The following is a 25,460-nucleotide window of genomic DNA, read 5'->3' as shown; positions in this document are numbered from 1 at the left end:
TCCTGTAAAATGTCCAAAGCCTAAATACTTGAAGCATTTCTTCGCTTTTTTATTCACTCAACCGCCTCCTCAACGGGCATCTCGACCATCGAACCGTTACTTTGCCTACCTCCAGCGCCTTATCGACAGCGGTTACCGATAAACGAATCATCGCTATCTAAGTTCCTCCGTATCCCTTCTTTAGCCGAATCGTCATGTGCACTTCGCCCAAGTTACACTGCTGCTTCGTGCACCTCTCAGTTCGTCTTCCATAGTGAGTTCATCAAGGTCCTTGCACACAATCACTATCTCCGAGTTTAAGGCTTGAACTTCTACCTTTTCACTCATTGATTCGGCAAGTTTCCTGCAAGGTCGAGCTGTTAACCGTGGGATCCTTCTTCAAATCGAAGAGCATCTCACTTTTCTGGGTACGCCTGATTCTTACCACGTTTCTCTCAAATCCTTCAGCTCAGAGTCCTCTCTGTCCTTTTTGAGCAGCGCTTCATGTGTTGTAGCGTCATTGGTTTTGACGAGCACGGCTTTCCCTTTGGCGCCTTCTGACGAGCCGAAGATTTTCCTTTCCTCTTCTGCTGCCCTTTTTACCTTCCGACCTACAACGGTACTCAAGATTTCTCTCTTTTGGACGACGTCTTTTCTTCCGTCAACAGCGTCTTCGAGCGTCTACCTCTTGGGCCAACCTGGTCTTCCGTCTCCTGGCGAGGTTATTGTCCTCTTTGGAGTCACATAAATTGGCGTATTCTCCACTCCAATCTGCTTCTGCTCCTTGGTTCGGAGGGGCTAGGAAGGTAGTAGCCATAACAGACGCCAACGGTCGCTCAGCTACATCAGCGTGTCATACTCCTTTACGGCAGACAATAATGCCTTTCGGATTCGGGAAACCGTCTCCTTAATGTCCTTATGAACATAGTTTCTCGCGTGCACAAACTTATGGAGCTCCTTCACCAAGCATTTTGTTGCCACTAATTTTGGCTTCTGTGGGGTTTAAACTATCCCGCTCTGTTCTGGCTGCTCCTTACCCTCCTCTTGTTCTTGCTGAATAACTTCAGCTGTTGGTAGTGGTGGTGACCTCACCAAACCGCTTCTGACGAACGGATTTGCCGCGCCTGCTCCGTATGTGTAAGTTTCTATGTTTTTCTCCATTTTATTGAGTCTCAACTCGTATATAGTCACCTCTTGTGATCCCATGATTATCTATCAAGCAGTAAATGGTGACGAGTTTTGAACGTACCCGGAGACCTGCCAAGGTTTTGTCGGAACGGAGACAGCCGTGCTGTTAGCCCACTCGCCATTTCAAGTCGGTGTCATCCTTCCTTACTCAGGGAGTAGAACAGGACGCCTGTCAGCCCAAAATCGCCGTCCAAATCGTGATCCGTGTCCTGCCCGTTGACGATCGTCATGACCAGTATGCGATAATCAGGATGTTACTGGCGTCAACCCTGATGTGCCGGTTGACACTCCGGTTGAACTAGAGTGCTTTTATTGCCAAGATCTTAGATTATTGGAATCTTAGCTTCTTAGCAGAAGCGGCACAGACTCGCTTCGTCGGAGCTGCTTTCGGAGTAATAGCTTTTTATAGAGGTTTAGCAGAGCCCAATGCAAACCTCACCATATCCTAGCAAGACTCCCCAACGCGCTGTAGGACCGGGGTTGTTAGACCCCTAGACTCCTGTCTTTCCTGTCCCTGCTGCCCCCTATTTATGTGTGTGTATGGGAGTGTCAAATAATGTCACTCAATTTTCTCAGAGATGGCTGAGCCGATTTGCACAAACTTAGTTTCAAATGAACGGTATAACGCTCCCATAAGACGCTATTGAATTTTTAAATTTCCGATTTAAAATATTTAAATGGGTCCCGGTAAATATCCCGTTGACTGCTATTGAATTTTATTTAGTTCTGATATTTGGTCTGTTCTGATATTTCGGTCACAAAGAAATTTTTCATGTAAACCGGTACAATCGTAATATCTCAGAGGTTAAAAATCGATTCAAATGTACATCAAATTTCTTCGATCCGTACGCCTAGATCACTGATGGCGTATCAACGAGGCGGAGAATGCGCAAGATAACCTTGGCAACCTATTACCATTATTCTTTTCAACTTCTCGGACTGGAAAGATGGACTGATCGGTCCGAGAGTCACAGAACGAGTGTAATTTTATTTTGTATTTATATAGTATTATAAACTAACATTATATATCAATTTCGGGGTGAGGAGGGAGCATCAAGCCATCATTTAAGCTACAACTGAACGATGAAGTGGAAAGTCTATCGGAGTCAAGGAGGAAAAGTGTCCGTCGTTCGCGACAGGTTTCGGATGTGCTAGTATGTACGAGCTGGTGGGAACCTGTTCTAACATTCATATATTATATCAACATATCGTCACCACAAAATCAACTGAAACACAAATCTTCTTCCAGATCCAGGAGCTCATGATGAAACAAATATTTCAGTTCAGACATTATACTACCCTATGAATACATATACATAATCAAGTAAAACTAAAAGTATATGAGTAAGAGGGACCATCAAAACACCTTATTGACCACCGCGGTTTGGACAGGAAGAGTGGAGCAGCCAGCTTCCTGTTGCTAACATTTCGGCTTTTCTCCCCACCTATTACCTTTCACTACAACGGCTTGCATTGCGATTGACTTATACGATCTTGTCATTGGAAGGAGATTCCTGATCATTCCCGTGGTACGTGTAAGCCGAATTGTTTACCGACCACCCAACTATGGTCAATGGGTAATGTTTGATTAACTTGCTGTGAAAGGACTGTCCAATGCTACGGGCGGTGGTCCTGTTATAATGGGTGGTAGTAACACACATCACATCATATCACATCATCTCACTCATATATTTACAGTAGATAATTTCAATATTTAACATTTTGTAAATTTTGTATTATTATTTTAACTGGAAAAGTAGTACTATCCACGGATTGAGTAGAAAGTGTGATTTTTTCAAATCAACTACGATGATGCAGTCGAAGGTTCTGGTGATGAAGTGGCTTAGGGTGGAGCACATCTTAAGTTTACCGTATCGAAGACCAGAATGCCCGCGCACTGTTGAATGGTGTACGTAAACTGCAATATCGTTTAATATCATTAGTACTACAATGAAGAACTTTTTCCCCGTGATCCTGTCCACTGAACTTACCACATTGCCTGTTCCCAAAACGCATTGATAGTAGCGTTTGCTATTGGCTGGTTCATTCGGAATGGCAAACCTTCCGGCACCGGGACAACTGAAGTCACATCTTTTTAATTTTGGGTTGAAAATCTCGTTTTTTGGACACTCGAAAGTCATTGTTCCGGCCGTGCTGGAGCAGAAGACATACAACTCCGATGCAGGAGTGTAGGTGTACCATTGGTCTTGGGAAGTAGCAGCAGCACAGTTTATCTGGAAGCAAGTTCCCGACCGTACGCAATCCTGCACTGTGTGGTTGTAAGCTTCATTGGATGCACACGGTGTAATGTAAGCGTTTTTATCTGCATCGCAGTAGATGAACTCGCGACAGTTGGTGGGTTCTACCGGGAAGTTGTTTTTTTGACGTCAACGATTGGAATAGTTATTGATGAATACTTACGAGGAAAGATTCCTTCTGCTGGGCATAAATCACTTGGCTGGTCGCAATCGCCGGTTGGCGTAGCGCTACAGGTACCAGAATTTCCATTACAATACGGTTGGGAAGGATTCACAGAGTCGCAACGATACTTGGAAGACTCGATGACAGTACCATCCCAATGGCAGACCTGTGAAAAAAATAATTGGATCAAATTTCTATTTTTGGGTAAGTTGGAAGACAGGTATGTTTTTTTTAACTCACCTGAACCGTAGAACAATCGGCACATCCAAATCGTTCTCCTGGATCGCATTTAACGTTCGTAACGAAAGGATTTATCGAGCGTACACGCCGCACTGTTCTAGTCACATCCGCCAAAGTCAAAGAGAAAATTACAAAAATTACCGTTGCGTATAGGTACTTGTATGCCATGGCTGTAGAATGGTCCGATCTTACGACCAGTTCACGATCAACTGAAGGTTTCCTGTTGGTCACTCAAAATTTTATTTCTTCATGAACTACTTGTTATCAGCGTGGATCTATCTTCGTCATAACATAAGATGGATTGGCCATCTATTGAGATAAAGAGTTATTTAAATTTTTCTGGTGCGTTTTTTGAACAATATACGTGCTTCGTTTGAGCGCTGAATTCCAGTGATTCTAGGGGATACTGTAATTAGAGCGTAATGGACGAGATTTGCTCGCAGGGTGGAATAGATGCAGTCAAATGATTAGATCATCTTATTAATATGCTGCACGACTTATTTTGTAGTTTATAAAAACACATTTCATGCCAAGAATTCCGGTCAAGGAATCCACGATACTAGGCATAATTGTCCATGGGTCATGGAGTCAAACTTGTTTATAGAGTAACACTCCAAATCTTTCTACAGTATACTATATTACTGATCAAAATACACCTTTCCGATTTTTCCGATGGTCCAATTCCTTAAAGCTAACCTTGAGTTAAAATTGAAAAGATCACAGAACATCTACCATTAAACATTTCAGCTGCATTAGATAGTCAAAAGATGAGATAAGGTGGTCATATAAATTTGTGTTACCTGAAAATATCTGTGAACTAACAGCAAGCAGTAGAAGATGTAAGATACGTTCCATCCGAATAATTATGTTTCAGTATCACCACAAATCTTATCATAGGTGTACAGAAGCAATCTTCAAATATAACTCTTGCCAAATTAGTGCTTCACGCAGTTTCGCACTTTTCCTTATTCTACCGATACAGTTTCAACACACACGAAAATTTTCGACTTTTATGACGCGATAGTGAGTTTTATTTGTATTTTATTTATTTATTTATTTATTAATTAATTAATTAATTAATTTATTTATTTAATTCATCTGACAACACAGTCTTAATGAATAAACGAAAATCTAATTATAGTAACGAAGATCGCGATATTTTGTGCGCGAATTTGTGCGACGGTTCTCCAAAGGCGAACAGATCCTCAACTGTGGCGAAATTTCGCATACATGCAGATATCGGTTCGTTGAATCCAAACACCGTGCGATGAAACCTTGGTTGAAGCAAGCCAGTGGAGCGTAGAGGTCGTTGCGAAACGCGGAAGTTAGTAAGGGATAGAATCTTTGGAGAGTCGATTTCGGCGTTGATCACCTTCGCCACAAACACTGCTTGTTGATTTTTCCTGCGTCGCTCTAATGGGTCGAGTCCGATCAGGCGGCATCGATCTTGGTACGGTGGCAGATCCAAAGGACTCCGCCAGGGAAGGTCTCGTAGAGCGAGCCGAACAAATCTTTTCTGCACACGTTCAATTCGTAGATTCCAAACAAGCTGATGAGGACTCCAAATCAGACTGGCATTTTCGAGTAGTGGGCGAACCAACGAACAGTATAACGCCTTCAAGCGGATCCTTAAAGTCCCGGCCGATTTTGGAAATAAACCCGAGTTGTCGAGTAGCTTTCGAGATTAAAGCTGAGCGGTGCAGATTGAAGGTAAGCTTAGCATCCAATAAGACGTCAAGGTCGCTGACGTGATCAACTCTTGGCCCCTCGATCTGGCAGGCGTAAAGTATAGGATTGATTATGCGGTGGAAAGTTATTATCTGACATTTAGCGATGTTAACAATGAGCCAATTTCTACGACACCAGCCGACGAATGTATCCAGAAGCTCTTGAAGCCGAACGTAGTCGTCGATATTGCGGACTACGAGGTACAACTTCAGGTCATCAGCGTAAACTAGTTTGCATCCAAAACCAAGTAGCAAAGTTGAGTCGTTGAAGAATAGCATTTTATGTCACTTTTAGTACAAGAGCTAAAAAACCGAAAATAGAATATAGTTTCATAAAAGAGCAGACTGTCAGCAACATCTCTGAATTTTATTAAAATGTTTTCATTTATATAATCATAAATATGTGATGCAAAAACCCGTCAACTTACCCCGGCTTCGGGGTAAATTAGTCGTATAATGGGGTAGTTAAGCGGTACGTCAGAAAATAGACAATCAAATGTAAATTCAATCACCTCCGGGGTCCTCATAGATCGTTCTGAATGTCTTTTGAACTAAACTGTATTTTAATCGGCAATTGCCATTATATTTCATTCTCAATACTCCGGAATTGTGACATCGACGCGTGCTTCATATTCAATAGCAAATATTCGAAAATTTGCAGGTGGTTAATCGAAATAAATGTCCTCTGCATTTATGAGATACACAAGAAAAGATTCTCTTGTTTTGCGGTGAATTCCAGAAATAATTGATGACTCAGATGGGCGAACCGATTTTTTCAAACTTGCTTAACTGCTATGGAATTTCATTTCATTTCGACTTCCGGTTTTTCGGTACAAAAATCAATAACTTCCAAAAGATAAATTATGTCTGAAAGAACATTTTTGGAAATTGAATTAGCTTTCTTTTGAAATAAAATGTAACTAGTGTGGTTCTCTCGAACATTCTTTTCGAAAAGAAAGGAAATGTTGATTTTGAGATATTTTATAGTATTTTTTATGCACTTTTGATAAAGTAAAAATTCAGCTGCTACTTTTTGCAACCTTATGAGGTACAAGTCATTGAAAACTATCATTTATATTTTAAATAATGACCGTAACTCGATAACGAAAAATGATATCGATTCACATTCTTCAGCAGAAATATGCGCAATGAAAAGTACTAAAATTGTTTCGTAGAGAGTATGAAGATAGACTAACTATTTAAAAATTTATAGTTAAAAAACTGACTTTTTCAGAAACACCCTAAGTTAAAGAAGAAAAATAATTATAACATGAAAACCGATAGTGCTATAACTTTGATGCGTTTGAAAATGTGTCTTGAAAACATTTTTTTACAACTTTGCTGAAGTAAGTACCTATACCATTTAGCATAAATATTTTTTTGACATAAATGTTCGAGAGGACCACCCTAGTTACATTTTGCTTTAAAAGAAGGCTTATTTAATTATTTAATTAAATATTCTCTCAGATTTAATTTCTCTAAAATGAACGGTTTGGAAGTTATTGATTTTTGTACCGAAAAACCGCCCTTCTGACCCATAATGCAGGGGTGTGTGGCGGAAGGTAACTCTCCCCCCCCCAATTATCGTACCACCATCCCCTCATCCCCTTCCCCATCAAACCCATAGCTCTCTTTGTCCCATCGCGTTCTCCCAGCAGGCATACCAAAATAAGCTAGCTGGTAGTAGCTGTGGTTGGTGGGTTTTTCATCCCCCTTACACATACACCTCCACAATCCGAAATAAGTTAGCAAGCAGACACCGTTGAACTAATGCTGATTTAGATAATTACCCGTTGTGTGTCCAACAAAAAACACCTTTAACAGGCCGACGAGAGTACCCGGGTACCCACAAATTGAAATGCTCAAAACTATGGCTTTCAATTCGGACACTTTTAGATGTTTTGGATTCAGGAACTCATCTGCTTTTTGATACTGTGAAATGAACCCGGATGAATGGATCTGGTTCTTAGTAATTCGGATTTTCCGGAGTATACTAGGGTATGATTTGTAAATTTTTATAATGCCCTATTAATATGGGTATCAAAACTTGTAGGTCTGTTATTTATTGCTACGGGACCATATGGTAATTTGAGTACGGATTGGCCAATCACAGCCCAACAGGAACCTGCTCCGGAATGTCTGTTCTGGGGTCAAATCACCAGGTGGTTCCAAAACCATGACATACAGCCTGCTGATGCAATTTCAAGAATTTTGATACCCGTATTGCCAGCATTCCATTGAAATTCACCATTAATATCCCAGCACTGGAATATGCTTCTGGAAATCCGGATTCCCGGGAATCGAGTGATTAAACCAGATTCATTTAAACCAAGTCTAAAAGTAAATGGGTTCCTGAATCCAAAACACCCAAAAGTATCGTTTGAAAATTGCCTTAGTTATTGGCATTTCGATTTTGTGGGTACCCGGGTACCCTCGTCGGTATGTTATGTAGTAAAAACAATATTATTAACCAAAAAGCTTGACTTAAGGTTGCACAGAGAATGCGCAAAATTCGCAAACGAAAAAAGCAGTTTTTTCCACACCGTATGTCAGATCTTCATAAAAATCAATCAGCGTATGTAGAATGTTGTTACAGTACTGCTGATTGATTTTTATGAAGATCTAACATACGGTGTGGAAAAAAACTGCTTTTTTCGTTTGCGAATTTTGCGCATTCTCTGTGCAACCTTAATGAAGTTCTAAGATATCACAAAGTGTAAATTTCCAGTTATGGATAGAACATTGAAATTTCATTAATTGAAACCCAAAAAGGTACCCGGCTACCGCGTCGGACACATGACGATTAAGTAGGATATTTTTGTTTGTTTCAAGTGTTTCAGCGTTGACACGTAGCTCATCAAGTTCGTGGATGACGAGCAGATGTATAAAGGTGTACTAAGCATGCATTAGACTATTCCACAACTATATCGAACATAACCAGCCATGGAATTTGAGTTTGGAAAACTGAGAAAGACACAATTGCACCACTAGGTGCTTTAAAACAATTTTTTTTACCCCGAATAATTCGAAATTAACTGAAACTATGTTTTGTTGCTATATTGTCCATGTATTGGAATTGAAAACCCCGTAAAAATGAAGAGATCGAGTCGTCGCTACGGAGCACCTTAGTGACTCAATCAAATATGGGGAAATTATGAATAGAGGTGCCGCGTGTCCGTTTTGTTTTTTGTATGCCGAACGAGCGACATCGTGACTATATTGTTCACACGGCCACACGCAGTGGTGGCCCTAACCCCCACACCGTTGAACCGTGTACAACTTGCACCTGTTTGTTTGCAGAGTGCACAGTTTATCGTGCGCTATTTGCGTTGCTGTGCGATTTGAAACGTTCCTTACCTGAACAGGTATGGAAATGTGACTAGTTCGAATCGTGTATACACGATGATTTACATGGTTGGGTGGGAAGTAGGGCATTGCAACCAATTTATTTTTTTAATTCTCAAAGAGACCCCCCCCCCCGTTTTCATATTGCGTCAAATGTCAATGTAAGCTCAGATGCCGAATTTCACATAATTTGGACAATTCTAGACCCCATTTGCTTAAATTTTTTGCTTAGCCCATTTTGCTTAAAATTTTTAAATCTTAGGTTCCAATGAAACTTTTCACATTTCACAGTCATGGAAGACTAAACATTTTCACTATCAGTAAGATTATTTTGACTCAAGAGCAATTTTTTTAAAAGGGCGTAGACATTTCTGCACTAATTTCAAAAAAATTTGTTCGATTACTGTATTTTATACAGCAAAACTTTCTGAGAATGAGTTACAGGGAATGAATATTTCTGTACGAAAAAATATACACAGAAAACAATCTTGTGTCATTTTTCATAAAAACAAAAGTTTGTGTTAAAAATGTAAATGGCAAAAAATCCTATTTTCTCTGATTTTTATAAAATTTGTCAACAAAAACCAAAAGAGAAAAGGAACATTTTGAATAAAAAAAGTTTTTCCAACAATAACTTTATACATGTTTTTAAATTCCATACTGATTGACATACAAAACTTTAATTTTATTACAGAATATAATTCTTAGTATCGTTTTAAATCAAAATGCATTGAACAAAAATCTTCCAAAATGCGATAGTTTTCGAGATATTTGGCATTTTGTTCCAACATAAACAGTTAATTCGTGTGATTATAACCTTTTTAAAAGTTGTTCGTGTTACCCCATCATAAAATGTCAAAAATCTAATGTTTATCGTTTTAAAGACGCAAAAGAAATTTTTTCAGTGTATTTGAATCATGGAGAAGCTTTCAATGAAAAAGTTGTCCTAAAAACAACTTTTGTCATATTTTTATAATTCATACTATTAGCAGTCAAAAATACAATTTTATTTTTGAAACGCCATTTTAAATCAAACTGCTGATAACGAAAATTTTCTAAAATGTTGAAATATTTTAAATTTTGTTTTAACAACACAATTTATTTGTTTTATTACGACCATTTCAAAATTTGTTTGCATTTCTCCATCAACAACTATAAGTTTTTTTTAAAAGGCCCATACAATTTCTTATAGCTTCCTTTTTGACATCAAGGCGATATTGTAACCCATTTGAAAGCTATATGAATAAAAAAACCAAAATAAAATCGAACTCTTTAGTTCAAGCATCAGACGCTATGGTTGAATAGTTCTCGACCACGGCTGAAAATTTCTGCTTCAGTTTCTTCGAAATCTAGCCGCTTTCAAACACCTAGTATCATCTGTTTTACGAATATACAATATAAGATTTGCAACTGAAACTTAAACTAAATGAGCGGCAGACAAACACGAACGAGCTTTGATCAAATCAGTTGGAAATCCGATTTCTCGTGTTTTTGAAAGTTTACTACTAGCGAAAATTTATTTCACAAATTATCTCGCAAAAATGGTCCGTCAGTCGCCTTCAAACACCTAACATCGAATGATATTGCAGACAAATCTACAGTAACCTTATTTTTTAATTTCACAAAATGTTAGTCTGTTAGTCTGTCAGTTGTTTCACAAAATGTTAGTCTGTTAGAGAACTCACTACTAATAATTTTGATTTTCTCTGTCACATTCGGAATATTTTCTCAAAACAAGCTTTATTATAAAAGTTATGCATACTTAGAAATTAAAATACGCCTGCAGTACATCTGCAAAGGACATTGAAATCTTAAGTTGATTTATAAACAATACAAAGATAAAAGAGGCGTAAGTGTAAGTACCATTTCCACTTAATTATTGTTCGAAAGTCAAACTGAAAATGAAAGCCAATATAAACACCAAAGGGGCGCAGAATTGAAAATTCTCCAAGGGCTTCAGAAGTTTACGCTACGGCTCTGCTGTAGGTATTTCTAAAGTACGGGCGGACTGAACTGGTTTTACGCCTACTGAATGGCGGGTGTTGACCGGAGTTCTGGAGATTAAGTTATATTAGAGCAGTTTCAGTTTGGTTTGTTTCCAAAAAGTTGCGAAGTTAATGTATATCGAGTTTTGGTAGTCAACCCAAAACTAATGCCATTTGACCAGAAAGCACTGATTCGTTGTTATTGTCATTACAGGTTTGCTAGCATTAGCACTGTTAGCGTTTTTATTTATCATTTTTAACAGTTTTGTCTCGAACTTTCAAACTGGTATAGGCAACTGTTCTTTTTGTTGCTTCATTTGAACTGTAGACTTTGGAAATGTGTTTCAAATATATTAAGAGTATCGGGCACACTCGGGTTCGATAGACCGGGGAAAATAACTGATGTGCTGACCTAAAGACACGTTTTGGAGTGGTTCAGTTCTAGATTTATGATTTTTACAGTTCTGTAACATAAAACTGAACATTTAAAACTGAACTAGAACTTATTGTTCCCAGCAGCAGCATACATTCCACGTCATGCTTTGAGCGTTACTGGACTCAATAGCAAATAGATTATTTTTCACACAGCTGCTAATTGATTAATTGAATAATCGATTAGTTTAAACTTATATAGCAGAGAGCATAGTGTTGTGCTTGGTTTTAGAATTTTACTGTAGTTAAAGGACTATTAAGGTAGCTGTCTTCAATAAAAAATCGTGTTTTTGCTATGTTTCCATAGGAAGATCACTTACACTCTGATTTAATAAACCATACATGCCCACATATCGTCAAAGGTTGTTCCTTAGACATATCTTAACATGTTTTAACAAGTGAACATAGCTCTAATTGCAATAGAATTTGCCTGGATTTTTATATAGAAAAGTATATCAAAACCATGAAAAATTAGTAGTATTTTAAGATATGTCTAAGAAACAACCTTTAATGATATGCGGGCATGTAGGGCCCATTAAATCAGAATGTAAGTCATCTTGCTGTGGAAACACAGCAAAAACACGATTTTTGGTTGGAGACACCTCTAAATGATGTTTTTAAATTCAAACCTAGAACAAAAACCTGAGCTGACCCATGTATATTTCAAAACTTTTTCAAAATATGGAGAGGTCTAATGTATACCTGTAATGATGAACTACTTTAACAGTAATTTTCACTCATAAACAATCTGTTGACATTGTCAACTGAATTTTTTATATACTTTCTTCATAAAAGTACACCCGATTGCGCCTTCGTACTCGACATTGGTTCCGGTTTTTGTTTATTCTGCAAATTAGCATTATATCGACTTCAGTTGTAGATTTTGGAAGTAAGTAATAAGCAGCAATGACAAATGAGTAGTTGTTGGCGATTATTTGTGGGGTAATTTCAGCTTGACCTGTGTGTTGGAAACATCAGTAACAAAAATTTGGTGATTATGCAAATTGCCATCCTATGCTTGTTGTATCAATTATTCGAAGAAATCCAAATGTTTCAGAAGCGCCAAATTCTAGCAAGATACACATAACTTGGCGGTACCGGATTTTTTTATTTGATTTGATACCTCACTGACAAAAGTGGTCCTAATTCCCAATCAGTATATATAAGCATTTTGCTCACCCAAACAGATAGTGTGAAATACCGTCGGTTTCAGATGAGAACGATTAGATTCGTTTGCTTTGGTGTACTGCTGATTCCAGTTTCCTTTTTGGGTACTTACTTTCTTCAATGTTTGAACACATTACGCAAACAAGTACGAATGAATATTTCTCTCTTTGGTAGTCGCACAGGAGAACGATATACTGTTAGATGAGTTCGCGCCAGCAATTGCTCGACAGGTCCCGGCAGATGATCTTCTTTACCCGGATCCAGTTAAATGTGCTGGTGGGCGGTGGTTCGTTTGCGTCGGCTGCCGTACGATAAAGATATGTCTGGGACAGGCGAATGACAACGACAATCCTACACAGATATGCCCGGTCGATAGTCCCTATTGCAACACGGCAGAAGGAAGTTGTTCAACGATTCCGGATGATAGCCAGGAACAGTGTTCCGTCCAGGCAGCGACGCAGTTGAAACTTCGTTGTACTTCCAGAGGACAATTTCCGGATCCACGCACGTGCGATGGATACTATTTTTGTGAGCAAAGTGGCTCTTTTGGCGATCCGTATAAATGTCCTCCGAAATACACTTACAACAGCAGGTTGCAGTTGTGTAAACGACGCGGTAGTAAAAGATGCAATACGGTTAACTGCACTTCGAACAACTCAATTTTGACTGCTTATCCTTCGAACCCACAGTATTTCTATTACTGTCCGAAGGACGTCGGTAAAGATCCTTTGCCAATTATGTTTTCATGCGGCGACCGAGCCACTTTCGACAGTAGTGCCAAAAAGTGTGTGTATAAGTGCCCGCGGCAAGGATTGTTTGTGAAGTCGAACAACCCAAATATGTATTACCAGTGTTATAGGTCAAATGGAAGGCTTACATACTCGGAAAAATTTTGTCCAGCGGCTAATCAAGTGTTTGACAACGATAAGAAAGTGTGCGTCGTACCTGGTGTTTCATATAGGCCTAGATTTAGTTTCATAGTTGTAGTACGAGGATAGTTTACATTTTCATGTAAGAAATAAACTTAACGTACAGTAAAGTGAACACTGTTTATAAGCATTTTAAAATATTATCTTGATATATCTTAACTATACTGAAATCGTGCAGCGGCAGGTCTCTATGGCCCCGAAATAAACTTGCTACAAATATTTTATTTATATACCGTTTCTTAATATTAATGACTCGTACGAAAGATCCAAATTTTTGAATGACACACTCTCCTGATTTTCCTGAATTAGGAAATACTGACCTTCAGTATGTAACAAATTGATTTGTTCCATATCAATTAACAAAACTACCTTACTGTATACCAGTTATAAATTTGACACCCTAGCGGACGATAGCTGAACTAGAATATAGAAAGTTCGATTATGACAACTCTTATACAAAAAAGCCTACTTGTCTGCGTAAAATTATTCTCACTTACGCTAATCGCGGGAAAAGTGGAACAAATGAAAAGTCCGAACAAATGGAAATGATCAAAAGGGAACAAAAGGGATTTCTTCAAAAGCCAATCAGAACAAATTACGCGCGAACACACGATACCGCCAAAGGGTACGCATGAACAGATTCCCGATAAGCTCGTCACTTTGGTGGAGACCATTCTGGAGATTAGTTGCGTTTGAGTAAAAGTTTAAAGTTCGCGTTGCGCGTGTAGAGTGTGAGGCAAAGTACTGTGTGCCTTTAATTTGAAATTTAAAAAAAGTTCTTAATAGTTTTTCCAACTAATTTTTGATTCTAGGTGCGAAAACCGTTTAATTGGTTTAGTGAATTGTGTGAACTAAGCTTTGTGCTAATCAGGTAAGCCATTTGCGAATAAAATGAGTGCGTTAGTAATGTGAATGCGCGTTGAACAGGTGACGCTACCCATTCAACGTGGGTGCTAGTTCTGGGTGAAGAACGCAACATCGTGGTCGAATCGCTAGTTGGCAAGCCGTTGGATCTCCACCAAAACCTACACGGGGACACATCTACCCCAAGGACTCGGCCGTCGTCATTTCTGGCCTACGGTGCGGCCTCCTAGCCTGATCGACCCGACAACAGCGAACTGCGCTACTGCCACCCGAAGATCCTCGAAAACCCAAGCTCCGAGGGATTGTCATCGTCACCCTGCCGGCCGGCATAACAAGTAAGCTCGTTCCGTTACGGTCGTGCGCACTCACTAGAGAGAACAGAATAAAGTGTTAGCGGTAGTAGATTGGCCAATTGTATAGCACGATTTTTCGTTCACATCCGGTAGTCTTGGTTCGTTGTGATTTACAGAATAAACGCGGTATTGGTTTGGGAAACTATTAAGAAGCGTTTGGATTCTTGCTATTTTGTTTGATTCTTTTTTTTTACTCAAGCTAGACTGATCTATCGTGCGCCTTCACTGTGGTATCGTGGTTTCGAGATTTTGTCCTGATTCGCGTGATCAAAGAGTATACTGAACTACCGTAGGTTAGAATAAGATCGGGAATACCTAACCCGCCCGAGTTAAGAGTCTTTGGCCGGACACCATCTGGTACAGTGATCCTTCTTAGGAAGGTGGCGCTTAAATCACTGTAACTTGGTAACCGTGTTACTTCAATTTCGGTAGTGAAGTCGCGAGGTTATGCGTTCAGTTGAGAGGAAGAAAGAAGACGATTACAAGTAACAGATCCAAGGGGAGGGTCTCGGGGGTCCGGACCCCCTCCGAAATGTTTTAACTTGTTGAGAACTTTTAAAATAGTTTCCGTTCTAAACTCAAAATCATTCCAGACCAGATTCGACCACCAAAACAGCCCCGTGAAAATTGTTCGTTGCCTGAAGCTACCACCAAATGCCAGTAGCGCTAGCTACGCTTCAAATTCAATTCAAGGTCCGTTCATATGAACTGTACAGCACTGTTCAAAACTTGGATTCAAAACAAGTAATTATTAACAATATATGAAAAATCACACTTTCTCTTGCATCGCTTCTTCCCCACAAAATCCGAATGCTTTTATCACCTGAAGTTCTGTTAAACACATCAAACTGAAATTTGTTTGCATTCGATAAGTTTCAGGTCGAGTTAACAACATTGGCTCGTAGCGATGTGAACGTTACTTAAAGCGCGTTCGCTGTCATTTTTGGCAACTAGCCGAGCCAGCTTATGTTGGCTTCACTCATTCTTCAAAGAAACGTCAAAACATTCACCCTCTTGATTATTACGCATTGTTTAATGAACATTTCAAAATCGAAATTTCGGACCCCCTCCGAAATATTTTTCTGGATCCGCTCCTGCTCACCAATTACGGAAATATTCCATATATTATCGAACGAATGAGCAGTAGAGAGATTTCAAGCAGTAAATAACTGAAAAGAAAAACTCAGAGGTCTTTGACACAATTCGCTCTGTCAATCATGGGTTCTGCTAGACAGTATTCGAATCGTGTTGGCGTTTTTTCCCTCGAGAACATAATGACCGTGCAATTCTTAGAATTTAGGGAAATTTGGTTGATTTCGTACCATTTCACAAAATGTTACCAGTTGGCAGCGTCATCAGTATTTCGGATTTTTTGGTATAACTTGAGCTCATCATCGAATGACGGCCGTGGTCTTTCTGTACAAAAGTTGATGTCGTTGGAATGCAGGAGAAAAATCAACGGACCGAGATGACCGCCCTGTGAAATACCAGATAAAGCGAAGAACTCTCTAGATACACAATCATCTATCTTGACTGCTAGACCACGATCACTGAGATACGATTGCATCCAATGTATGAATATTAGTACCAAAGACATGTCCATCCAACATTCCCACTGCAATATCGTGATTAATCTTGTCAAAAGCCGAAAGGTCTGTATTGATTACGTTCGTGATTACGTCAGTTTAGAGGCCGTTAGCCATGGCATCTGTCACATAGGTTATAAAAATCTATGTTGAGATTGAATGAAAAATGCCATAGTTGTGACCATTTCCATTTTGCGGGAACACCTGTCGTTCGATATCTAAATTTAGACAAACAAGAGTGTATATAAATTGATTTATTATTTCATTTAAAAAAACAAATTATATGTATACTTTTGGAAGTTCAGTATTAAATACTGCAAACATGTTCAGCTAAGCTTGAGGTTGACCGAATCCGAATGACATTTCATTTAACTCCTACTAACAGATTCCGTAAAGCGACTTTGTTCGCCACAGAACACCTGTTAGCTTTAAACTGCTTCTCGCTTTCAATATTTAATAACTGAAGAGCACATGTGAAAATAGAACGTAACAAAATAGCATGCACATACATATACCAAGAAGCTAATGTTTTTAAATGGATTAAAAGAAATACGTTAAATTTTAGTCGACCAAATTTTGACCGCAAAACCCTTTACTAATTAGAACGATATTTTGAATATTTATATTTTATATTGTAAGTAGGGGTTTGCCCACTACTCGGGTTCTTGTTTGCCCGGCGTACCTTTCTTTTCAGGGCGGCCTAGGTGCTCCTACCGGAATTTCGGATTTTCGTACAATAACAAACAAAAAGAGGAAAAAACAAATAAATTCTAACTTTACCGTTTATTCTCCCGAAACTCTCCTCTGCTGGTCGTTCCTTACGGTCTGCTGCTGATGACGGCGGGAAGGCGACGGTTTTTTCCGACCGGCCGGGACTCCAACGGCCGAGTTCTCCTGCTGGTATCGTTGGCTGCTCCGGCAGCGGTCCTTTGCAATTAGCCAGGGAGGTGAGCAAGGCTCTTTTGTTGGAACCTCCCTAGCGACGGGGCGAATAATCGCCGGGTCCACTCACTCCCCGTGAATGGCCCAGGTAGGTTCCGCAGTAACCTACCTCAGGGGGAACCTTTGTCTGCCCTGCTTCGTTCTCCTTTACGATTAACTGTGGAGGAGAGCTAGGCTCGTTCGGCTAATCCTCCACAGTGAGAACGGCACTGGTGTTACCTGGGTCCTTTTTGGTTAGCCGAGGAAGCGAGTGGCTCCTTGGTAGTTAGCTTCCTGTTTCGGCGACCGTACACCAGGACTTTTCCGAATGCCCGGACCACAAACCGATACACTGACGGCTTTAATTTGCCGAGGCACGCGCGCACTGCACTTTTATTACGGTGGCGGGAAACTGTCCCGAAAAAAAGAAATACGGTTTTCGAACGTCTGTTCGTGGCTGTGGTCCGTCACTATCTACTCTTTTACGATGGCCGCCTTCCGCACTCGACTACAACAAACAAGCACCAAAAAAACGCACCGCCGCATAGCTGTCATCGCTATAGCACAGCATAGTCAGACCACTTTTGCAGCGAAAGGAGAGCGGTAACCTAACTAAACCCTATGCTATTTATTTACAAATACACAACAAAAATTACTACACCTATCTGGACTAATAACAACGTTCATGGACTATTATTTAAACGAAATTTACATCAAAAACATGAACGAGCATAATGAGCAGCGGTGAGTTATGTTGCAATAACAATACACTCTACGGAGAGAGTACGCACAAATAGGTATATTTCCACCCAGTGCTAAATTGTTACCCTGACGGGTTACAATCTCGCCCATACCGGGTGGAAACAAATTGGCAACAATTTTTTTCTAACCTAACACCTAACACCGATACAATAATAATACGCAATGAATAAATAAATAAATAAACAAAGAAATACTAACTACACCTAATTATTTCTTCCGCAATTTATCAAAATTCATCAAAAAAAATAATCGACCGGATGTCCTCATTGGTGAAAAGTTTGCCTGTGTTTGGTCTGATAATACTGACAGCGTACGCGAAGCGAGAGGTTGTCAGCCATTGTCATTATTCGGTTATGGGTTGAACCCTAAATCCAATCCGAAAACAAGATCGGTAACAACTCGAAATTCCCAAAATTCTGCAAGTGACATTGATAATTTTCAATGTTTCAACTTGCAGGGGAACGGTTGTCGGCATTATATTGTTCTTTTTCATCGACTGCCCAGAAATGTCTTACGTGTCCTTACGGTACCAGTACTCAGGGCCGTCGAGAGCCGCGCCGGGCCCCGGGGTTTGAAGTACTGACGGGCCCTACCATATATGACTTCTTATTTCAATATCGATTAGAGAAACTATACGGATGCAACCGTTTCAATTAAACTATTTGTTATGAAAATTGTTTATTTGACACGATTCAACGCGTTAGCTTAACAGAGTCGTCAGTATTTTAAACATGTAATAGATGGAAAAAATAAAAATTAATAAAGGAATATTTGTGTCTGGCCATTAGAATGACTTGCGTCCGATTTACCATTCCAATTGGAAACCTTTTTTGTGGCATTGCCATACAGTCCATATCGGCATTGTTCATGCTCCCTTGACGCACAATAATGCTGCCCAGAATCAGAGCTTAGAAACATTGACATCCCTTCGTGAGCTTGAAAGAGAAACAAAATTCAATTCATGCCCGCCGCGATGAATCGAATGTTTGGTTTGTTTCCCTCGTCCTTTGCTTTTCGGTACAACGCATTCATGTTCGCATATGTTCGGTTTCAGGAGCAAACTGAATCTTGTTTCTATGCTAGCTCGTCGCTGTTGTGCTATCTTATGACAAGCGCCATTTAGCACATTTCGAGAAAAACGATTTTTAAAGTTTGAGATTGAATATCATGAAACTTAGAAATTGCACAAACAATTCAAAGAAGGCAATTGATGCTTCTATCTACTCTGTATTAATCTCTCAAATATTACGAAGATCGGTTGACTATGTTGCGAGTTTTCACTATAAATGTGAACAAAAGTCACACTTACACGTGCCATAGGCGTGTATTGATGACAAAATTTGTAGGGTGTCATAATCGTGCATGGAAAATTTTCCATAGAAAAAAATCAGCAATTATTAACTTTTATTCATATCTTTGGCTTCATTTGGTCTATGAACAATCGATGAGATGCATTTTTAAGGAAATGAGTGAGGGAATTTAGAAAAAATAGTTATTTTTGGTTACAGTGTTTGTTAATAGCGCCATACAGTTCAGCGAGCCCCTCGGCGCCCATACAGCAAATCAACATCAACAAACCGCGCCCTTCGCCTTCTCGAGGGACTGGCACGAATATCGGTCACGGACAAGACAGTCAGATAGGAAGAAAGAAAAAAAGTCAAGTCATTCGGTAAAAAGTAGCGTAAGCTAGAACACATTTTCACAATTGTTATAAATTAACCCAATTCTCAAGTTAAATAATTGTTCCCATTTCGAAGTAAATCTACCCTAACTGTACTGTGGTAAGTTTAATTATATTAGATATTTATAAATACCTAAAATTGAACCTAACAGGAATTAAAGCTACGGTACGGACAGAGTTAGTGCGGGTAGGAAACAGTACGGATACAATTGATACGGAGAAACAGTACGAATCGAAGACTGTGCGAACAACACCATTAGGAGCACATTTAAATTACAATTTAAATAGACTTCGAAACCGATCAGGTCATTAAGGTTAGTAGTCCAAGCTAGCTTATTTGATTACCGTGAATCTCTAATACTATTATACTTAAATGCTAGGACACAGACTGATTACTGTACGGGTACGATTTAGACAGCTCTGTACGGCAGCGAAAGCATTAACAGTAAGAATTTGTACTTATACCCTAAAACTTAATCCTAACACAAGATTATCCTCCATGCAGGAATTTATAATCCAACCTTGATTCACAACGAATAAAGAAGATTCATAGATTTGCTAGTTTTCACTGCTGTCCGGCAACAGTGTTGCCAAATATGCTACATTTCCAGTTTAAAACTTAACTTGCATTTTTCTCACAATTCGTGCATTTTTGTTTTGAAAATGAGTATGCCATTGTGTTTCTCAGATAGTTTTACATATAAAAACATCTTTTACATCAAGATAATTTGAGCCAATCCCTAGACACAGTCAATTGAAGTAAAAAATGGAAAATTTCTCAGCACGTTTCTCGCTATATCTCAGTAACCAAGCAGGTTGTCAAAATTCTGTAAACTCCACTTTGCACAGTGGCTCAAAACAGCGTTTTGAGGTACTTAATTCACTGGAGTCAAAACTGTCCATATTAGTGATTTCACATATCCTACTATGTTTGTGTGTGTAAAAAGCGCCATCTTTTAGTGATATTATCTTTTTAAAAAAATGATCATAGTAGGCTATAGAAAATTTAACTTTTGAACCGAAAGAGATAGCGCTTGGCTGTCTTCGACAAAGTTGTAGAGGAGAGTATTTTTATAAATTTTGCAGAAGACATGTTGTCTCTGTCACTCATAGTAATCGAGTTATGAGAAGTTCTCTATGGTGAACTCCTTCATTTCCTATTTTTACTCATAATATTTTTATTTCTAATTTTTCGCATTAACAATGTTCTAAGGTATTTTTTATCATCATAAAACACACAACTTTTCCGAAGAGACCAGATAGCTGTGAATGCTGTGTAAAGACTTATAACTGATTTTGATTTAATTTTGGCCTGTTTTTGAACCCGTGTGACTTCACTATCGGCAAAAATTGTAATTATACTATCAATTATTCTAATAGGACTAGGTTTCACCTACAAAACAAAGGTAAAATTGTTTGTCCATAAGCACCCGTTCAAAAGTTATACACTTTATGTCTGGCCTTCCTTTATGTCTGGCCTTCCTGAAGTCGCGTGCATGGCTCACTGAACGAGTAGGCCAGAACACCAGCCAAAGACGCTTTCGCTTGATTTCCTGAGTGACGCGCACTCTGTGTACTAGTGCGTCTACCGAAAGGTTAACACTGATATTGAATGATTTTCCAATGGGTGCATTAACCGGCTGGATATTTTCAAATATTTCAGACTGTGGTGAAGGCAGCAATTTTATGCATAATCTTTTTTGCCCTGAAGCTAACTTTCATACGATAATCTGGACTGAGATGAAATTGTATGTCACCCATTGGAAATCGGTTTTGGAATCAGTTGTTACATTTGCGCTGACATTCAGAGAGAAAACATTCCGAATGCGATGACTGGGATCCAACAGCGAAATCTGCTGTTAAAAGACTGAGACAGAGAGTTGTGAGAGAAAGAATTTCAACTTTTGGTGGAAACTAATGGGTAGAATAAGTATCTAGTTAAATTCCCATATTTTCTGCATCAAATGTGTACACTGCAACCTCCATTTACGAATCAAGCCAAGCCGTAAATTAAATTAGTTCGTTTTTTGGGATTTAGATCGTAAAAAAAGTTCGCTTCACATTCTTATTAAAATTCGTTGGTTGAGCAATATTATCGATAACCCTAACAATATGGGTATTTCCGGAACGGGCTTGACAAGTACATGATGAAAATAGATATTTGGTACCTTTTTGAAATCCAGGATGGAGACTTCCGATTGAACAATAATCTCGATAACCCCAACAATTTGGGAATTTTTGAAAAGGGCTTGACGAGTAGATGATAGAAACGGTAGCTTGGAGCTATTTCGAACAATATCTGTATAAACTATGAGGGTATTTTTAAGCGGGTTTGATGAGTAGATGAGTGATGCCCTTTTGAAGACCAATATAGCGTCTTCTGGTTGAGAAAAGTTTTCTATAATCATATCATTCGCATCACAAATCACTATACCTATATCGATTATATGATTATCTTATTTCGAAAACGTCAATATTTTAGGTTATAATGATGTCTTAACTGGAATTCGCCATCTTGATTTTCAAAATACATTGATTTTCGTCATCTACTCATCAATCCTATTCCGAGAATATCCAACTTTTATTAGTGACAGTTAGCTAGGAATATGATAAATTGTATACCACTTCATACTGCACACTTTGAAAAACACTTGCGATAAATGAAACCAGAATGGTTCAATTGCACTGTTAAATGAATCTGATTGGGTTACGTTCACCTACTTCAGAAAACCATTGGAACGTATTTGATTGTAATATATTTGCAGTGTCAACAGAAACAATAAACTTCAACAATTAAATTAAAATAAATTTAATTCGGTTAAAAATGCGGGCCCCCAAAACAGACCCGGGCCCCAGGGTAGTTGCCCCCCCCTGACCCCCCCTCTCGACGGGCCTGCCAGTACTACACGCTTGTGTTGGGGTTTCTATCCAAATACATTCATACAATTATCCCATTCATTCATCCTCAATCACTGGCCTACTCGATCATTCACATTCCGATAAGCACTTCGAATTAACCCCAAAACAATTTTATCTTATCATTCACACATGCATTCATTAACTCTGTTCGATTCCGCACTCATAAATTCACTCATACAATACCGCTTAACACGTCATCATTTCTCCCACTCACAGACATTCCGGACAAAAAGTTTGTATATTCGTCCCTTTTCGCCTCAAAACGCTTCGTACATGGCAAAAGAAACGTTTGAGAGGGACCAAAGAATGTCTTTCGCATAATTTAAACAGATCAAAAAGATTCCCGCTGGAATCAAACGAACCACCCCAGGTTTAACCACAAACCCAAAATTAGACGAAATAAAATTTTATTCGATTCGAAATCGAAGACGCGAGGCGCTTTTTACCCCATTCGCTTTTCCACTCACACTACTCTGATCCAAATCGGGCTACACCTGCATGATGCAGAGCATTGATGCGAACATCGGGGAAAGTGTCAAATCGATGATCCATTCGATATGATGAATGAATCATCAAAATCGTAAATAAAAACAAAACAGTTCGCGAAATCGGTTAGCAAACTGTTTTTATTCGCGGTTTTTTTTCGTTTACGGTCGGCTCCGGAGTAGTAGTCGCGCAGGAAACCCATTTCCGCGAGTGTTGTGTCCCTGTTGGAAAAGGGAGTAGTGATTTTCTTGTGAGATTGTGCTCCAAACAAGGAGATTTTATATAATTTAGTGCACCCGTAGGTGCGAGCGTTCCCCACAGAAAGGGGTTTTTGAAAAATTTTATGTTGCCGAACACGGCAGAAGAATGATATGTATGCATCCGGCGGTGAAAAGACGGTACAATAGGTTCGTTTTGTTTCTGCCAAACACTGGTACTGGTTTGGTGAGAAAGTTTTCTTTACCGTAACCGTCTCGACCGCCGGAGCAAAGCAAATTAGTGGATAATTTGGTTACCTCACTGCGCGAGTGGGGCGCAAAAGAATTTTTTTGTTTTTGTTTGCCGAACACGGCGGGTAGTGTATTTAGATGCGCCCGGTGCCCGGGAGAGCGGCACGGTATAAGATTAGTGTTTTTAGTGGAGTATTCCACCCTACCGTAGTCGTCACCGGGGCCGGAGCATATATTTCGTGCGAGTGTTTGTTTACCACACTGCGTGAGTGTGGCTCTGGAAAATTGCAAGAAGGTGTTGAAGAACCTTCTCGCGGCAGAGTTGGTCTTCCACAATAAAAATAGAGAAGACGGAGAAATGTTTATTGTTTTTTTTTATTTCGGACCAAAGTCCGTGTTGTTGCCGTAGGGAACTGACGGCTGCTTTTGGAAAACTCCCAAGTGAGTAATCCATATAAAAGCATACCGTCAGTCCACAAACGGCACGGAAAAGTTTTTTTATGCTGGTTTAAGGAGATTTGCTGGCCAAACTCCGAGATTTTTACCTGCTAAATCCTCCAGCTCGTAGGAGGATACACCTTTTTTTGAGACAATTTTTGCCGGTAAGTATTGTGGTCCAAGTTTAGCATTGTAAGACTCGAGTGCATTCGACAACTTCATGTTTCGACGGTATACCATTTGTCCTGTTTCAAAAGGTTTGGAGAACTTTCGATGACGCAAGTTGTACTGATGTCGAATGCCCTCGCTTGCCTTTGCCAAACTTTTGACCACAATCTCCCGGATTTTGTCTATCTGTTGGTGTCTTGTTTCTAGGTCACCCTCACCGGAAATCCTGCTGAAGTCATCGGCAGATGCCATTTCACACCCGTGTATAATGAAATGTGGACTAAACCCAGTGGAGGAATGAACGGTAGTATTTAGGATGCGCTCCACATCGGTGATGTGGACATCCCAGTTGCGCTGCTCGGTTCGAGCATATGCCCGGATTGCGGTGTTTATCGAGCGATTTGTTCGCTCCACTGGGTTAGCCTGCGAATGATAGCGGGAGTTCAGCCAATGTTTGACGTTGGTTTCTTTTATGAATTGACTGAACTCCTTCGAGGTGAAAGTGGAGGCATTGTCGCTTAGCAGAATTTCCGGGCTGCCATGGCGATTGAACCACTGTTCGCGCAGTATCGTACAGAGTGACGTACTAGCGATTTTGCGAACGGGGGTTAACATGACGTACTTACTGAAGACGTCGAGGACGACAAGCAAGTGTTGATTGCCACGTTTGCTTTTTGGAAGAGGACCAATATAGTCCACAGAAACCATTCGCCATGGTGCATTAGTCGCACGCGACTTACCCATTTCGGGCTGGACTGGGACGAAAGGAGCTTTGATTTCCTTGCACGTCCCACATTCTCGAATAAACTTTCGTACTTCAGATCCCATACGAGGCCAGTAATATCGTAACTGCACTTCGTGGATCGTTTTATCGTATCCCACGTGAAGCAAATTTTCGTGGGTACGTTGAATCAAATCTTGACGGAACTCGGGTGCTGGGACGAGTTTCCAACTGAACCGCGAGTCGCACGGAACAACTTTCGAGTTTACATACTTGAAAAGTTGATCATTTTCTACTTTGAAGTCGGCATAGTCGTCAGGATTTTGGATAACTTTGGACTTCATGGAACAGTACCAGTCTGAGGTGGACAAAGCGGAAACGGCTGCTACGGCCCGGGATAACGCATCTGGAACGACATTGTCCTTGCCTTTCCGGTGCTCAATAGACATGTCGTAGAGTTGCAATTCTAAACTCCAACGACTCAAACGTGAACTGATTTTCCATTTAGTCTTCAGTATCCATGTAATCGCTGACGAATCAGTGACCAGTCGAAAATGATAACCTTCCAAGTAACCTCGAAAGTGTTCAACCGCCATTATCACCGCCAGACCTTCCTTTTCAGTTGCATGATAGTTTCTTTGGGGAGTGGTCAGTTTGTGCGAAAAGTAAGCAACTACTTTCTCACCCTCGGGATACTCC

General features: G+C 39.7%; 2 protein-coding genes across 2 annotated transcripts; one reads left to right on the top strand and one right to left on the bottom strand.

Annotated features, from left to right (window-relative positions):
* Positions 1-2,840: 2,840 nt before the first annotated feature.
* Positions 2,841-4,049, bottom strand: LOC131692427 (uncharacterized). Its single transcript, XM_058979469.1, has 4 exons — positions 3,829-4,049; positions 3,589-3,754; positions 3,159-3,529; positions 2,841-3,085 (listed from the first exon to the last, which is right to left on the bottom strand). The coding sequence occupies exons 1-4, from the start codon at positions 3,994-3,996 to the stop codon at positions 3,011-3,013; spliced, it is 780 nt and encodes a 259-aa protein (XP_058835452.1). The 5' UTR covers positions 3,997-4,049; the 3' UTR covers positions 2,841-3,010.
* Positions 4,050-12,525: 8,476 nt separating this feature from the next.
* LOC131687109 (uncharacterized) lies at positions 12,526-13,482 on the top strand. The gene is made up of 2 exons (XM_058971150.1): positions 12,526-12,588; positions 12,659-13,482. The coding sequence occupies exons 1-2, from the start codon at positions 12,531-12,533 to the stop codon at positions 13,480-13,482; spliced, it is 882 nt and encodes a 293-aa protein (XP_058827133.1). The 5' UTR covers positions 12,526-12,530.
* The last annotated feature ends 11,978 nt before the right edge of the window (positions 13,483-25,460 follow it).

Source organism: Topomyia yanbarensis, chromosome 3, assembly GCF_030247195.1.
Source record: "Topomyia yanbarensis strain Yona2022 chromosome 3, ASM3024719v1, whole genome shotgun sequence".
NCBI lineage: Eukaryota > Metazoa > Arthropoda > Insecta > Diptera > Culicidae > Topomyia > Topomyia yanbarensis.
This window is presented reverse-complemented; position numbering and strand designations above follow the sequence as displayed.